At 32.8% G+C, this 16,296-nt stretch overlaps 2 protein-coding genes and 1 long non-coding RNA gene across 3 annotated transcripts; 2 read left to right on the forward strand and 1 right to left on the reverse strand.

Moving 5' to 3' along the window:
• Positions 1–2,216: 2,216 nt before the first annotated feature.
• On the forward strand, positions 2,217–4,293 carry LOC133678277 (cytochrome P450 71AP13-like). The gene is made up of 2 exons (XM_062100556.1): positions 2,217–3,281; positions 3,419–4,293. The coding sequence occupies exons 1-2, from the start codon at positions 2,370–2,372 to the stop codon at positions 4,028–4,030; spliced, it is 1,524 nt and encodes a 507-aa protein (XP_061956540.1). The 5' UTR covers positions 2,217–2,369; the 3' UTR covers positions 4,031–4,293.
• LOC133678280 (uncharacterized) lies at positions 3,260–3,964 on the reverse strand. The gene is made up of 2 exons (XR_009835945.1): positions 3,825–3,964; positions 3,260–3,752 (listed from the first exon to the last, which is right to left on the reverse strand). It is a non-coding gene; the product is annotated as an uncharacterized LOC133678280 (long non-coding RNA).
• Positions 4,294–8,415: 4,122 nt separating the features above from the next.
• LOC133678016 (E3 ubiquitin-protein ligase RGLG2-like) lies at positions 8,416–13,313 on the forward strand. The gene is made up of 12 exons (XM_062100167.1): positions 8,416–8,696; positions 9,589–9,839; positions 10,172–10,256; positions 10,343–10,483; positions 10,568–10,681; positions 10,767–10,864; positions 11,716–11,795; positions 11,872–11,977; positions 12,074–12,201; positions 12,294–12,477; positions 12,653–12,709; positions 12,787–13,313. Exons 2-12 carry the CDS (start codon positions 9,612–9,614, stop codon positions 12,865–12,867), a joined length of 1,302 nt encoding a protein of 433 aa, XP_061956151.1. The 5' UTR covers positions 8,416–8,696; positions 9,589–9,611; the 3' UTR covers positions 12,868–13,313.
• Positions 13,314–16,296: the final 2,983 nt, after the last annotated feature.

Here is a 16,296-nt window from a genome sequence, read left to right on the forward strand (position 1 = left end):
CCTTGGAATATCACACCTTAAGATGAGTGCACCAAACCTCACATAGTGTAGTGAAATGCAAGATTTCCAGAGGCTGTGAATCGCCAGTCGTTCGCTGATTTTAACACTGACGTGCATGTATTGGAAAACGGAGCTCCGAGACAAATTTCTACCTTCAATCTCCATCACCAACCCATATATATAGACTTTTTGAAGCTGGCAATGACGTTTCTAGTCTGTTCCTTGCATTATCACAAGTGAGAATCTAATGCGCATAAAATTCTATTTCACCGTATGAAAATAGGGTGAGATTTTATATATCAGAAAATGAAAATTGGATCCCAATACATAAAGATTAATAATAATAATAATGAAGAATTTTAAAAGTTCACATGGATCATTTAATTAATTATAAGATTCAATATTCAGATTATGATCGAATGAATAAAAAAATTTAATTTTCTGTTGTTGATATTCAACATTGCATCTTTTAAAGGATGTGGAAGTTGTAAAGTAAAGACAGTAGCAGAATGTGTAATGGGGACACCGAGCACAACTGGACAAGAATAGCCAGCCAAGTTGACGATGACTCTGAGGTATGAGAATGTATTTTAAAATATTTTTTATTTTAAAATATATTAAAATAATATTTTATTATTACTTTTTACATTAACACATCAAAATAATTTAAAAATATTAAAAAATATATTATTTTAAAATAAAAAATAAAAATAAAATTAATTTTATTAAAAAAATTTTAAAATACAAAACTAAACTGACTGTGTGTGTGTGTGTGTGTGTGTGTGTAAAGACAACGGCGGCCATCACAGAGATGGCTAATGGGGCCTCCTATGCAAAAAAGATCTGAATTAGTACAGCTATACTAGAAGGTTACAAGAGAACCTAAACCATGACGATATTTAACATGTGCTCAGGCTTGATGTGATGACAATTATTTATTTATTAGATTTTTTTTTTTGTGCTAGAGGATTAGATAAAAAAAAATTATCTAACAAAAAAAAATTAATAAATAGTGATAATTTAAATAAATCTAAGTTAGCTTGATTAACTCATGATTGAGAATAATTCAAAAAATAAATAATAAAAAGTTCAAGTTTCAATAGTTTAAAATCAAATAATGAAATACAAAAAATTAAAAAAATAATAAAATTAAATCAGGTTAATCTTTAAAACCTATAATTTTAATTATGAAACTGAGATAATCATGCAGAAACCAAAAACAATCTCGAACAAAAGTTTTAATCATTAAAAAATTAAAAAGAAAACAAATAGCAATCATAATAATAATGACCAAATCTAATATAAAACTAATGAAAAACTTCATCAAAAAATAAAATAAAAAAAGAAAACTGATAAAAAAAGAGCAATTAAAATAATGATAACCAAAATTATATGAATATAAAAAAAAAATTCCAAGGGACAAAATTGAATGAAAAAACAAATTAAGAAAAAGATAAAAAAATGAAATAATAAAACAAGAAAATAATAATAAAAAATCAAGAATGAGTACCATATTTAATATAAAAATAAAACATAATCAAAAGAAAAATGATGAAACAAAAAAAAAATCAAAAACAAAAATCAATCAAAAGAAAGAGGATCATAATTGAATGTTTTTCTCCATTTTTTTTAATCCAACATAATACTATTTTTACTTTTTAGTCGAATAAAAAATTAAGCGATTAGTTAGGAAAAAAAAATCATATCAACACCCGTTGATTTTGTTTTATCATTATTTTTTATCAAAATAATATCATTTTTACTTCCTGCACAATAAAAATCTTATTGATTCTGGTAACCCTAGTTATTCCATAAAGTTTAATAACTTTATTTCAATGTTTTTTTATAAAAAAATTAAAATAATATTATTTTATTTTTTTATATAAAAAAAAAATCAAAGCTCTCCTACATGGTTTACTTACTTGATTTAAAGGCCAGGTCGATAGAGCCTATGTTTACCCGTTAATCTTTACTAAGTTCAATAATATTAATTAAAAATTTCTCGTGGTAGGAGCCTCAACTGACTAGTTTGCCCTGTTCATGTTTTAAATTAGTTTTTTATTTTATTTTTGTGTTTTAAATGTAATTAAAATTTTTTAATTTTTTAATATTATTTTTATATATTGATATTAAAAATTATTTCTAAAAATAAAAAAAATTATTTTAATATTTTTTTTAAAAAAATTAGTATATAAAAAAAAGGAGGGAATACGTACACTCCACCAAGGATATGGATTTGTTTCTTGCAAAAACTAGTTCCTAAATTTCAGTCGTATCACTTCCTATATAGGGGTTTTTATCTGTTTAATTTGTGGTATCAACACTAACCCACTCAAACCACTTCAATTGTCAAGGGAAAAGATCCATCAATGGCTTTACTACAATGGCTGAAAGAATGCTCCAAACCTACCTTGTTCGTTGTAACTATTTTTCTAGTAGTGGTGCTCAAGTTTCTCATGAAGGCGAGGCTGGAAAAGAGGAAGCTCAATCTCCCACCAAGCCCTGCAAAATTGCCAATCGTTGGTAACCTTCACCAGCTTGGTAATATGCCTCACATCTCTCTCCGAGGGCTTGCCAAGAAGTATGGTCCCATCATTTTCTTACAGCTTGGGGAGATCCCAACTGTAGTGATTTCATCAGCTGGATTGGCAAAAGAAGTCCTGAAAATTCATGATCTTGTACTCTCTAGCCGTCCGCAGCTCTTTTCAGCCAAACACTTGTTCTATGGTTGCACTGATATTGCTTTTGCTCCTTATGGTGCCTACTGGAGGAATATTAGGAAAATTTGCATACTTGAGCTGCTCAGTGCCAAGCGTGTCCATTGGTACAGCTTTGTTAGAGAAGAAGAAGTTGCTCGCTTGATTTGTCGGATTGCAGAATCTTATCCTGGCATCACCAATCTAAGCTCGATGATTGCACTATATGCCAATGATGTTCTTTGTCGGGTTGCGCTAGGAAGGGATTTCTCTGGAGGAGGAGAGTATGATCGGCACGGGTTCCAAAAAATGCTTGACGATTATCAAGCATTGCTTGGAGGATTCAGTCTTGGAGACTATTTTCCTTCGATGGAGTTTGTGCACAGTCTAACTGGAATGAAATCGAAACTCCAGCACACCTTCAGACGGTTTGATCAGTTCTTCGATGGGGTGATAGCTGAGCACCGCAGTTCTAAGGGAAAACAAGAGGAGAAGAAGGACCTTGTTGACGTTCTACTTGATATTCAGAAGGATGGATCTTCTGAAATCCCTCTCACCATGGATAACATTAAAGCTGTCATCTTGGTCAGTGAAGATTTTATTGGTCTAGTTATACCTTCAAGACTTCAACTTCAGTGGTCCAAGCATCAAATTACTTGTAGATGAGTTCATTTGCACACAATTTACAACTAAAGGGTATAATTATTGTTCTATTGTTGCAGGACATGTTTGCTGCAGGAACAGATACCACCTTCATAACCCTTGATTGGGCAATGACAGAGCTTATCATGAATCCTCATGTCATGGAGAAAGCACAAGCTGAAGTACGAAGTGTTGTCGGAGACAGAAGAGTGGTGCAAGAGAGTGATCTGCCCCGGCTGAACTACATGAAAGCTGTTATCAAAGAGATCTTCCGGTTACATCCTGCCGCTCCAGTTTTAGTCCCAAGGGAATCTTTAGAAGATGTTGTAATTGATGGCTACAACATTCCAGCTAAAACTCGGATTTATGTCAATGTCTGGGGAATGGGGAGGGATCCAGAACTGTGGGAAAATCCTGAAACATTTGAACCGGAAAGATTTATGGGCAGCGGTATAGATTTCAAGGGGCAAGATTTTGAGCTGATACCATTTGGAGCGGGTAGAAGAAGCTGCCCAGCCATCACATTTGGAGTCGCAACCGTTGAAATTGCTTTAGCTCAACTCCTCCACAGCTTTGATTGGAAGCTTCCTCCTGGTCTCGAAGCAAAGGATATAGACAATACAGAAGCTTTCGGCATCTCAATGCACAGGACAGTTCCCCTGCACGTCATTGCAAAACCACACTTCGATTGACGCAAGAAGTGTCAGGATTTTATTAGTCTGTCAACTAGAATCTGTAATTTTCTTTCCGAATAAAAGTTACTACTTGTGGTTTGCTTGTAAAAAGAAAGCAGAACTTGGGCGCGACTTAACTCCTGCCTTAGTCCTTGCTGCTGGAACTTGGACCCTCTTCCACTGCAATACTTGGAAGAAATCCATGTAAAACTATTCCCATCATGCTTATTCCACATACCCAACTTCCCTTAGTGAAAAAATCTTTACTTTTCCTTCCCTAATATACACATGTCATAATAGTCACATTTATCAAACTTAAAATCTTAAAGCACATCACTTGAATTTAGAAGATCTATCTCCACAATTAAAGCAATATGATCACAAACTTACCCTATACATGTTCAATGAATACACTTCGAGAATATAAAAATTGAGTCCAAGATTAAACTACGTTAACATAAACAACAATAAATAAGATGGCTTAAATAATACCAGAGCATCCTATTTTTCTTAGTTGTGGCTATGTCTCTTATTTACTTCAATTTAAAGTTTTTATAAACAGCTTGTATTTGTACCATGATTTCTAATTTATATGGAGAATGAGAGACTGATTCTGTAGATGAAACTGAAATTCAATGTTACGAGTCCTTTATCACTTTGTTCGGTTCTCGATATAGTCAGTTTTATGAGAAATCGCTGAAAGTTAAGGCTAATAAGGCTGTGTTTCCAATGCCTGCAAATGAGGATATGTTATTTACTCATGCTAATATTAGTTTAGCAAGGAGGGAGCTTGGTTTTAAAGCCCACTACTAGTCTGCAATCAGGACTGAAGAAGATAAAATCTCTTGTAGCATTAACATGTGAGTTATAAATTGTAATTAGTAGTAAACCCCTTTCTTATTTAAAAGTTTTAGCTAGGCATGCCTAATTTGAATACAATTCATTATCAATTTGTCATCGCTGCTGCTTTTATTGCTGCTCACAGTACAAAAGAACTGCTGAAGAGAAACGATGCTGCCGCTACAGCTGAGATGGAGCTACTGGCGTGATTTTCGTCCATGGTTGTTAATTTCTACTGTGGAGAAACTTATAGTAGTGAAAAGGAGATGCAGCTGTTGATGGATGTTGTTGCTCTCGGTCTAGAGTTGATGTAGAGGAGGTTCTCGGCTAGAAAAGAAAACTGCATATGCCTGGAGAGAAACCCCTGCAGCTTGCTCACGATGGGATTAGAGGTTGCTAGTCTAAGAGGTTGTGAGAGATGATGCTCACGGTGGCAGTGCTGGCAGCTTCTGGGGAGAGATCGCTGCTGGGGGGAGTTGACTAACGGTTCTGCTGTGACTCTTGGTTGGTTTTTAAAGCTGACGGTTGATTATGGAGGATGATTGATGGCAGTGGCTGTGCAAGGGAGGAGCTGGAGGATGGTTCCTGGTTATGGGTTCATATTTTGTTTTTGTAAAGGGCAGTGGCAATAGATTATGGGAATGAAGAAGACAAAGAATGAGTTTGATTTTTTGTTGCTGGTTCCACTGTAAGCAGGAGACAATGATTGAGAGAGGTTATGGTAATACCTGGTTTTATTAATGGGAATGGACGACTAGGAGGTAGATGACGACGACGACTGTCTCTAGGTTTGTTTCAAGCCGGAAAGATTAAGGAGAAAGGTTGCTGTAGTCTTGGTTAGGAGATAGTATTGATGGCAATGTTCCTCACACTTCTCCTGCAGCTTGAGTGAGGATTTTGTGTGAATTTTATAAAAAAAATAAAAATGAAAAGGTTATCGGGCTCATGGGTTGATGGGATCTTAATCTTGATGTTAAAAAATAAATCTTAGTCATTCATCACAAGGCTTTTTTGCGAGCAGAGTAATATTGAGTAGTGTTTTTGAAAAAAAATCTACAAGTATTTTTAATATAATAAAAGCTGAAGTTTTAGCTTAGAATGAAATATGATGAAGGGGTAAAAGAGAAATTAGAGATAAAAGGTGTGGTTACTTGGGTATCTTTTTTATTTTTGTTTCAAGGGAAGAAGAAAATGGATAATGAAATTATGGTCATTTTCAATTTGATCCTTGAACTTTTGACACTTTGTAATAGAGCCTCAATCAACCTTAATCTTTTGTATTTCTTGTAATTTCACCTTTAGCTTTCTTCAATTAGACTTTTAAATTTTAGTGCTTTTTACAAAATGGTTCTTGGTTTTGAATTTCTTCAATGTGGTCCTCAATTAAACTTTATACTTCAAATTTCTTTCAATTAAGCTCCTAATTACATAAATTTAGTCTTTCAAAGTTTTAATTGTGTCTCTAATCTTTCAATCTTTGCAAATTGATCTGAATTAGACCCCAAAACTTGATTTTTCTTCAATTGAGATAGTGAATGAATCCACAAAACCGATTAGAAATTTAATTAAGTCCTTAAACTTAATTAATTCTTCAATTTTTTGCCCACTTGACTTTCAAACTTAATTTTTCTTTAATTAAGTCCTTAATTAAGTCAAATAAACCTATTAAAAGTTTAATTAAGTCCTTAAACTTAATTAATTATTCCAATTTTGGTCAAGCTTGGATGCCAACCTTAATTTTCTTTCTTTTTTCATCCCATTTTGTCAAAACATCATAATTTGGCTATTCTTATGGTATTTAGGTCTTTTGAAGCTTAAAGGCTTATCTTCTCGTGTCTCGAAAATATTTTTAGATTTTAGATTTTTTAATAAAAAAGAAAAATATACACGTTTTATAAAATAAATAGAGGGTTTGAAACTAAGTTATGACAAAGAAAAAGAAAAAATAGCTTCAAAATAGGATGACCCATTAAAATAGTGAGAGTGATTAAGTCTAGAACATAATATCTACAAGACATAAGGGGAAAAAGAAAATCCTCTCTCATAACTGACACTCTAATCATTTGAAAATGTATTTCAAGTGAAATACATTTCTTCTTTGTGATAATGATTTAATCTCCATTTGGACTCCATATTATTGTTTTGTGATAATGAATTTATTTCGTCTTCAATGATTAATCCTTTATGACTTTCTTTGTATCTTTATGATTACTCTATTGATTCTGCATGATTGGTTTTTAAGTGTCTTTAAATTTATGTCTCCATTTTATTTTCCATATCTTTGGTTAAGAAAAATCTTTATGACACAAAATAATATTTTATTCTAAAAAAGGTTGTGTTATGGATATAAACAATATAAACAAACATAAAGTTGATACAACATAACATATAATACAAACATAAACAATAAAAGCTAATTGCCACCTGCATCACGAGGAAGATATTCTCTATGTGAGGCAACCTCAACATAAAGATTATGAAGGCCAAGAATGAAGTTAAGTTTAAGGTTGTAATATCACACCCTATCAAATCTATGAAAAGAAATAGAAAATTTTTTGCATGTTACATCACTCTTTTGAGTTACAAGTTTCCTTTTCGGTAGGAATACTTTTAACAATTTATATGTGATTTTTATGATCTATAAGGTCATTATAGTTATCCAAGTTAGTTTTTGTGGCCACATAATCTTTAAAGATATGAGTGTATAAAACTCTTTAATAAAGTAGAAAGTCTCTTTTTTGGTAGGAATGGTGTTCATTCTTACTCTTAAGAGTTAGTGCAATATTGTGTCTAAAGATTTATAAATGTTGGGTGTTTTGTGTAAACTTGTTGGATTGTTGAATGGCTCTTAGTGATTCCTAGAATTATTGTATATTTGTTTGTGGTTATTAGAAGTATTGGATGGTTGTTTATTATTACTAAAAATGTTAGGATGAAATTGTATATTTTCTTACCTAGCAACTAGAGGTTTTTATAGACCTTAGTCAAACTTATTACAATTTTTCTCATGATGTGCAATTTACCAAAAGTGGAGTAATGATGGAGAGCTTCATAGTTAATAAAAGGATACCATTGATGGAGATATTGATGATTTTTTCATGGAAAGTAATACTGCAATATCTTTTGATGAGTTGAGAGTGGTGCAAATGTCTTATAATGAGGAGTGTTGCAATACTTTGCTATAATTATCATGTAATTGGTGAAAAAAGTTGGTGAGTGGTGGTTCTTGACAAGAAAAATTGTGTTGCATGAAAAATTTAATGTGAGCCAATATTTTTTAGGACTTAAAAAAATATATTAAGATATGTGATAGGAGTTAATTTTTTTTTTATGGTAATAGATAAATATCAAAATAATTTTTTAAAGTCAAAACAAGTGAAAAAAATCCAACCTAGATGAATAAAAATATTATTTTAAGTATTTTTAAATATTTTTAATGTATTTACATCGAAATCCAGTTAAAAAATAATAAAAAATCACTTTAAAAAAGATGTTTTTTCTGACATTTTTCAGAAGCAAACTCACTTTGATTGCGGAACAAAAGTCCGGAGATTGAATGGGAACACGAAGAGATAAATGAACAAGTGAGAGTTGGGGTGTCCCTATGCCACAATAACAAGGAACAGTAAGTGCAGGGAAACTTCCAAGAACCAATCAACTTGCAAAGCAGTAAACAACAACATGCCCACTTTGCCTTCCTTTGTCATTTCAACTTGAACCCAACAACCATTTCCATCCTCTCTCTATCTCTCATGGACTTCTCCGCCACTGATATCATTCTCAGCCTTTGTCCGTATCAATCTACACGCAACAATTAATGCCGTGGAAGCTCACTCTTGTTAAGGTAACTTCTAGTTTTAAAATCTTGTTTCTTTCCTTGAACTGGATTTACTGAATTCTAACATGGGTCAGTCTTGAATTTGGAAAGCATGAGATTCTCTTGCATAGTGAATGTAGATTGTGACTGTAAACTTGTATGATAACTGGTGTGAATTATGAAGGAGTAGTAAAAAGCATGCTGCAATTTCAGTTAAGAATTTTGGAACTGTTTTTCTTGGCTAGTCACGGATGAGAAAAGTCTTCGATATTAGATTTTCTGTGGCAAAAAATACTGCTTCAATAATGCAAAATAAGTTTAAATAATAATTATTTTTTTGAAGAATTAGGATGACCCACTTGAGCCAGAGAATGTCTTGCCTTGACTAAATGGATCTGCTTCTGCATCAGGATAAAATTTGCAGTTACTTTGACAGGTCCCACTTCAATGACAGATAGAAAACTTGGAAATTGTATGACATTGACCTGTTTTGTTTGGCATGCATGAATTTCCTCGTATTCAAGTTCATTTTGTTGAATTTCAGCCTTTGAAATTATGAACTAATACTTGCTTTCCCAGAAATTTCTTGCTTATCGCTATTGGAAACATTTTCTTCCTGAAACAATATTTTGTTTCTAAACAATGTAGTCGAGGGTCTAAAAGAGAAATTAATCGTATAATCAGGAGTTCAATTGGCTTTCTATTATATTTTTTCTCAAGTCTTTTCTTAGAATTTGTTTTAGTCTTTATCATAGACTTTAAGACTTTTAAGTGAATAGAAAAGTATTATATTCATACAAAGAAAGCTTGAGAACAAAAAGTTTCTGAACGACCTGTTCTACTCAGTTCCCATTAGGACGATTTTTTCATTTTCTTCAATTCGGGGAGTGAATTGTTTTTGCATTCGTTGGAGTTGCAGATAATTGATAGTTTGTAGCATTAATGGGCGGGATACTCTCCAGACGTTCAAGCTCTCGCCATCCTTCTAGTTCACACTCATGGAGCCATCACAGCTATCCCCAGTCACCATATGCTCAACCAAGCCAAGAATATATGCAATACCAGCACTATGCACCTCCGCCTCAGAGCTATGGTGATCCAGCACCAAATTCCAGGAGGTTGGAGAGAAAGTATTCAAAGATAGATGATAATTACAATAGCCTGGTGCAGGTGAAATATTATTTCTTGTTTCTCTTCATATCATCATGTCCATACTATAGTTGTGGAGGACCTAGCTAAATAGTTGTTGGAAAGTATGGAAGATGTTATCATTGAGAATGCGTTTTAGATTTGCTTCGCTTGGAAGAAAATTTGCTTGAAGCTGGGTTTTTATTTTATCTTATGTTTTTTACTATTACCAGAGACAGGGTGAATCACTCTATCAAAACCAAGATATTAATCTCTCATGAAAATAACTAAATATCAACTTTCTGATGTTAATTATGATAACATTTTATTGCTACAAAGAGTGTGATCTTGTGCCACAATCAACCTGTTCGCAGGTTACTGAAGCCCTGGCACGTGCTGGCTTAGAGTCTTCAAATCTTATTGTGGGTATTGATTTCACAAAAAGCAATGAGTGGACAGGTTTGACCTCAAATGTGCAGATTCAAGCTCTTTGATTTTTTTCTTTTTCCAACTTGCATTAATTTGTTAGCCTGCTTAAATATTAGGTGCAAGGTCATTCAGCCACAGAAGCTTGCATCACATTGGGGATGATCAAAATCCTTATGAACAAGCAATATATATCATAGGAAAAACACTATCTTCCTTTGATGAGGATAACTTAATACCCTGTTTTGGGTTTGGAGATGGTATTTCTCAGAACAAGTGTGCATTGACAGTTAAAAGTTTTAATCCTCATTATAACTTATAAATGTAATTCTATGAAATATCAGCATCAACACATGACCAAGAAGTTTTCAGTTTTTATCCGGATGAGAGGTTTTGTAATGGATTTGAAGAAGTTTTGAGACGCTATAGAGAATTGGTCCCCTGTCTACGACTTGCAGGTTGCAAATTTGACCCCCTTCTTTAGCTTCTTTCTCAGTTGCATTTCTGCTTACTGATTTCTCTCACTTTTTTGTTTTGTGATAGGACCAACATCTTTTGCTCCTGTCATTGAAATGGCTATTACTATAGTTGAGCGAAGTGGTGGCCAGTACCATGTTTTACTTATAATAGCTGATGGACAGGTAATTGTTTTTTTTTTTGTATATATATTTCATAGTTTGCGATGAGTCACCAGCATATGTGTGCAACTGATATGAATTTTTCACCCTTTTAATCCCATTTGAATATATGACATTTCAAACCTTCTGTAGAATTTGTTTCAACTGCATTGCATTTGAAATAATTAGAAAAGATACTACTTTGTTCTAGTGTAATTGTAAGTTTGATTGCTGGTCATAAACTTCTATTAAAGCGTAGTTTCAGGCAAGAAAGCTGCATTTCAAGTCTCTCATGTTTTTGTAACTGAGCATTCTTGCTGTTAGTGGAATATATTATGTTCACGGAAATATGATCAAAAGAAGAATTGTAAGAGTTTCTTTTTGTTTGTTTTCTTTTTTCTTTTGAATATTTTCCAGTGGGGGTGATTTGAAATGGAACTTTGACCATTAAGTCTCAGCTTTTAAGTCCTTAATCACTGGACAAATGTTTCAATGGCAATGCCAGAGTTTCTTGTTTATTTAATTTCTGGTTATTTTGTTTGTGGAATTTAGCTGTTTTGCGCATCATGCAGCAACTCAGGTTTTATAGCTGGTCTTACCAAACATCCTAATGAATAAGTAACTCAGATGAGTTTCCTGATTGGCCAAAGGGATTAGTATTTCCAGAAAAATCATAAAGCAAGTGAGAGCTCTTATTATTACTAGGTTTGGTGTTTGGACCTCAAAAAACTAGAATTATAGCAACTATGATTAAAATTTCTTCCAAACTCAATATCTATTACTTTCAACATCAAAATATGTTGTCCAAATTTCACACATGGTCCCTTTTATTTCATCTATTTGAGATTGATTCCATGATCTATGGGTTGCCACAGGTGACAAGAAGTGTCGACACTGAGCATGGCCATCTAAGCCCGCAGGAAAAGAGAACAGTTGAAGCAATTGTGAAAGCAAGGTAAAATGTTTAGCCTTGTCACGTAAGTAATTTTTTCTTTCTCAAAACCTGTTTTGATGCACTTGTTAGTTTCCAGTGAGTACCCCTTGTCCATTATATTAGTTGGGGTAGGAGATGGACCATGGGACATGATGAAGGAATTTGATGATAACATCCCTGCTCGGGCATTTGACAATTTCCAGGCAAGAAGTTTTTATCTTCACTTTTATTTGCAAGTTTTGTAGTTCCCTAACTTGTACTTGGTCAGTGCTAAACTGGGAAAATTCTACCATTTGTAGTTTGTGAATTTTACAGAAATAATGTCAAAGAACATGGACCGGTCCAGAAAAGAAGCGGAGTTTTCTCTAGCTGCTTTGATGGAAATACCTTCTCAGTATAAAGCAACGCTAGAGCTTAATATTATGGGGTAACTTTCAACTTCTCTACACTTCACAGAAGTTATAATACTGCCCTTGAAATGCTGAATGCAAATTGTATTTTATTTCATTTCTTTATCAGTGCTACTAAAGGGAAGGCTATAGATAGGGTTCCTCTTCCCCCTCCCCAGTATGGTGCTGGTTCAACTTCATTCAGAAACCCAAAACCTGCCCAATCAAGCAGCACTCATCCAAGTGCATCTTCTTCTGGCAGACATGATGTGGCTGGCACAGCACTTCCTGCAAGTTCTGCTTCTGATAATCATGTACTCACAGTTTCATACCCTTCTGTTGCTGAATTAATATTTAAAAGACTTCTTTCATTTCACTTTGTGCTAGCTTCCTGATTATAGTCTTGCTAGTGCATTTGCTCTTGGAACAAGATTACAATGTTATATCTGAAGTGAGAGTAATGAATTTGAACTTTTTTGACATGAGCAGCTTTGTCCCATTTGCCTCACCGACCCTAAGGATATGGCCTTCGGTTGTGGACATCAGGTAAATATATTTCTCTCTCTATATCTCTCTAGCATATAGATAGGATGCATCTTATGTTAAGCTTTATTTAATTGCAGACATGCTGTGACTGTGGTCAAGATCTCCAGTCATGCCCCATTTGTCGAAGCACCATCCACACCAGAATAAAGCTCTATTAAATGGTATCTACTGGCATTCTTCGAAAGAAATGAAAAACAAAAGATTCTGTACTTGTCACAAGACATTATCTCTCAATTGTCATTATTGCAACTCCAAGTTCATTGCAGTTATGTCTATGGATGAGAGGACTTGTTATGGATGTGCATAAGAGATCAGATGGAAGGAGTTTTCACAAGATCTTTTGCCTTGTAAATAAAACAGTTTTCCATCTTCATTGCCATTAGCCATCCTGATTAGCTATATAGTTTGATCAGCCTGGTTCCAGAGCCGACAGCCTTGATTAGTAGTTGCAGACGTAGTTTGATTAAATAATATGATTGCTGCAGTGCTGCCTGTTTAAGTCTCTTCTTTCTTAAGGTTTCACCAAAACATTTTGTTTCCATTCCAATGCTTATTCAGGGTCCAGTTGGAGACCAAATACAAGTAGATCTTTTTTGATTCGTAAGATTGATATGAACAAGTGTAATTTATAACTTAGTCCATATAGTTTAGCAAAACAGATTAATTAGGATTAATCAACTACAGTTTGTATGGAAATTAGAGAAACAAGGGAAATTAAACTACGAAAAAAAAGAAGAGAAGGGAATTTTTTATTTTATTTTTTGGTTTAAGAAAGTGAGAGAAATATGGTTTTACTTGTCTGGATATATTAATAGAAAATAAAGCAAGACAAATTTTTTTTGAAATTCTTAGAAAATATGAACGTTCAAAAACTTCTTATTGGTCTAAATGATATGAACAATATGGTTTTGAAACAATTTAATTTTTTTATAAATAAAATTAATTAAAAGAAGTATAAAAAAACAAACATTAAACAAACTGTCATTCAATATAATTTTTTTAACAACTCGAATAAATTTGTTTGAATTGTTAAAAGGACAACATTGAATGATGATAAGTCCTATGTGTTTTTTCTATTTTTTTCTATAATTATTGTATTTGTGAAAAAATTCAAATGTTTTAAAATAGCATCATTTATTAAAAAAATAATTATCAGACCTTATTTTTCACAACCCAATAGTTTAGAAGTAAAAGATATCATTAAATTAATAATAAATTGTTCATAAGGTATGACAGAAATAAATTTTATGATTAAATCCTTGAGAAAATCTCATGTTTTTATCCCGACATTAATGACAACAAATCTTGTGTTGAACAAAATAACATGTTTTTAATACTTAACCACTATATTTTAGGTGACAAGTGACTATGATCTTCAAGCTGTCATTTAATGTTTAAATCCTAAAAAGATTGTAAGAATTTTTTTATTTTTTTATTTTTTCTGAATGTCCTTATATATTATTGAAGGAAAGCTAAATATTTACCAATTCTTTAGATATCTATTATGTAGAAGATTGATATACATACCAAGATTGTAGAAGATTAATATGCCAATATGGTACGGGAAAAATATGCCAAGATTATAGAAGAAAGATTGTTAGCAAATTGTTTCTTTTCTTTTCTTAGATTTCTTTTCTGTATATATACAATAATACATAATAATAATAACAACTTTGTTCCATTCTTTTTTTTTATGATATTAAAGCATGTTTTGATCGACCTGTGTTTTGTTTAAAGTTTTCTATGAAAGACTCTTCTAAATCTGTTAGTGTTGATGACATCAACATATCTTCTAAAATTTTGGAAGGAGAACCAAATAATCCAAACCAACATCTAAGCTCAGTATTATTATTATTGAATGAACTCAACTATCTTTCTTGATCAGAAATGTGACAAATGCTCTTGGTGTCAGGTCTAAACTTGGTTATGTTAATGGCCATATTAAACTACTTAATCCTTCCTCACAAACCTATAAAGCATGGCAATGCAATGATCAACTTGTTATGTATTGGTTACTCAATTCTATAGAGAACAATATTGCTGAAATATTCAGTTATTCAGAATTTTCATTGGATCTCTAAGAGGCTATGAAAAAAATATATGGAAATCGAAACAATGCAGCCTATGTTTTTCAAAACAAAAGGGATCTTGCAAATCTATAGCAAGATGGCAAGACTTCTATGTAATTGCTTGGAATGTTAAAGGGGTATGTGGAGTGAACTTGCATTGTATCGTCCTCACACTATTGATGCTGTAGTATTCAAGAAACGAGATGAGGAAGACAAAATATTTCAATTGCTATCCAGTCTAAGTCCAGATTATGAAGACCTTCGCAGTCGAGCTCTTATGAATTCTAATCTCCCATCTTTTACGAGTGTATGTGTTACAATTTAACGAGAAGAAGCTCGCAAGAAGGTCATGAATCCGAAGCCAAAAATTACTTTACCAGAAACTCGTGCCTATGTTGTTACTAGACAAATGAGAAATAACAAACCTTATAAAGGGAGGTGACTAGATTTGAAGTGTAATTATTGTCATGATCTTGGACACACAATCAGACGGTGTTGGATCCTTCATCCGGAGTTGAAGCCTATTTTGAAAAAAAATGGACTTCAAAAGGGTTATGAACATAAAGCTCATATGGCTACTCATCCTATTGATAATTCTTCTTCGAGTGACATGGTAAATTTTTCTACCAACCTGGTTGCTCTTCTTAATGATTTTGCTACTTACCTAAAGGAAAATGGTGATACTAGCTTGACAACTTTGAGCAATTTTGATCCCACGACTCTTCTTGGTAAGTTTGATGGCTTCCTAGCAAACTCTACTCATCTATCATAAGAGAATTTAAAAGATATTTTAACTGCATTTAAAACTGTTTTAGTTGCTAGTACTACGCATAATTTTTAGGTAATTAATTCGAGTGCCTTTGATCATATAACAAATAAAGTGACTAGCTTATACCATTTTGAAAAATTTCCTACTCCCTAAACTTTGTTTTATTTTTATTTTTCTATACATTATTCTCTTTTCATATATTTATTAACTTAAACATTAGAGTGTTCCCTATTCTCACAAAGAATTGGTTTTTCAGGAACAACTTGTGACATCACCCTATAAGCCCAAGACACAACCAGAAAAAACTCAATTTATGTGTAAAGTTTTTTCATGACTTTATTAATGACTCTGTTTGTAGAAATCAAAACAAAAGGCTAATTTATTTCTATTTTATTTTTCATCAAAATTCTTATAATAGCCAACAAAACTCCAGAATATGAGAAAATACTTAACCTCCCCACCATGAAAAATGTACCCCCTCCGGATCTCTAATAACTTTTCTATAACTTTTCTATCAAGTATAAATACTCAATAATATTGTTCTAGCTATACAAGAACAACTTCACACTCAAACACAACACACAACTCCAAATCTGTTATATACACCAGGTGTACAAAGACAACTTAAGGCATGATACTCCAACTCTTTAAAAGAGTGAACACTCCTTAACAAACCTTATCCATAAGCATGACTATCATCATCAATCTTCTTTTGAGTCTTAATTTCGCTCATATGCTTCTTATCGCAA

Source organism: Populus nigra, chromosome 18, assembly GCF_951802175.1.
Source record: "Populus nigra chromosome 18, ddPopNigr1.1, whole genome shotgun sequence".
Classification (NCBI taxonomy): Eukaryota; Viridiplantae; Streptophyta; class Magnoliopsida; order Malpighiales; family Salicaceae; genus Populus; species Populus nigra.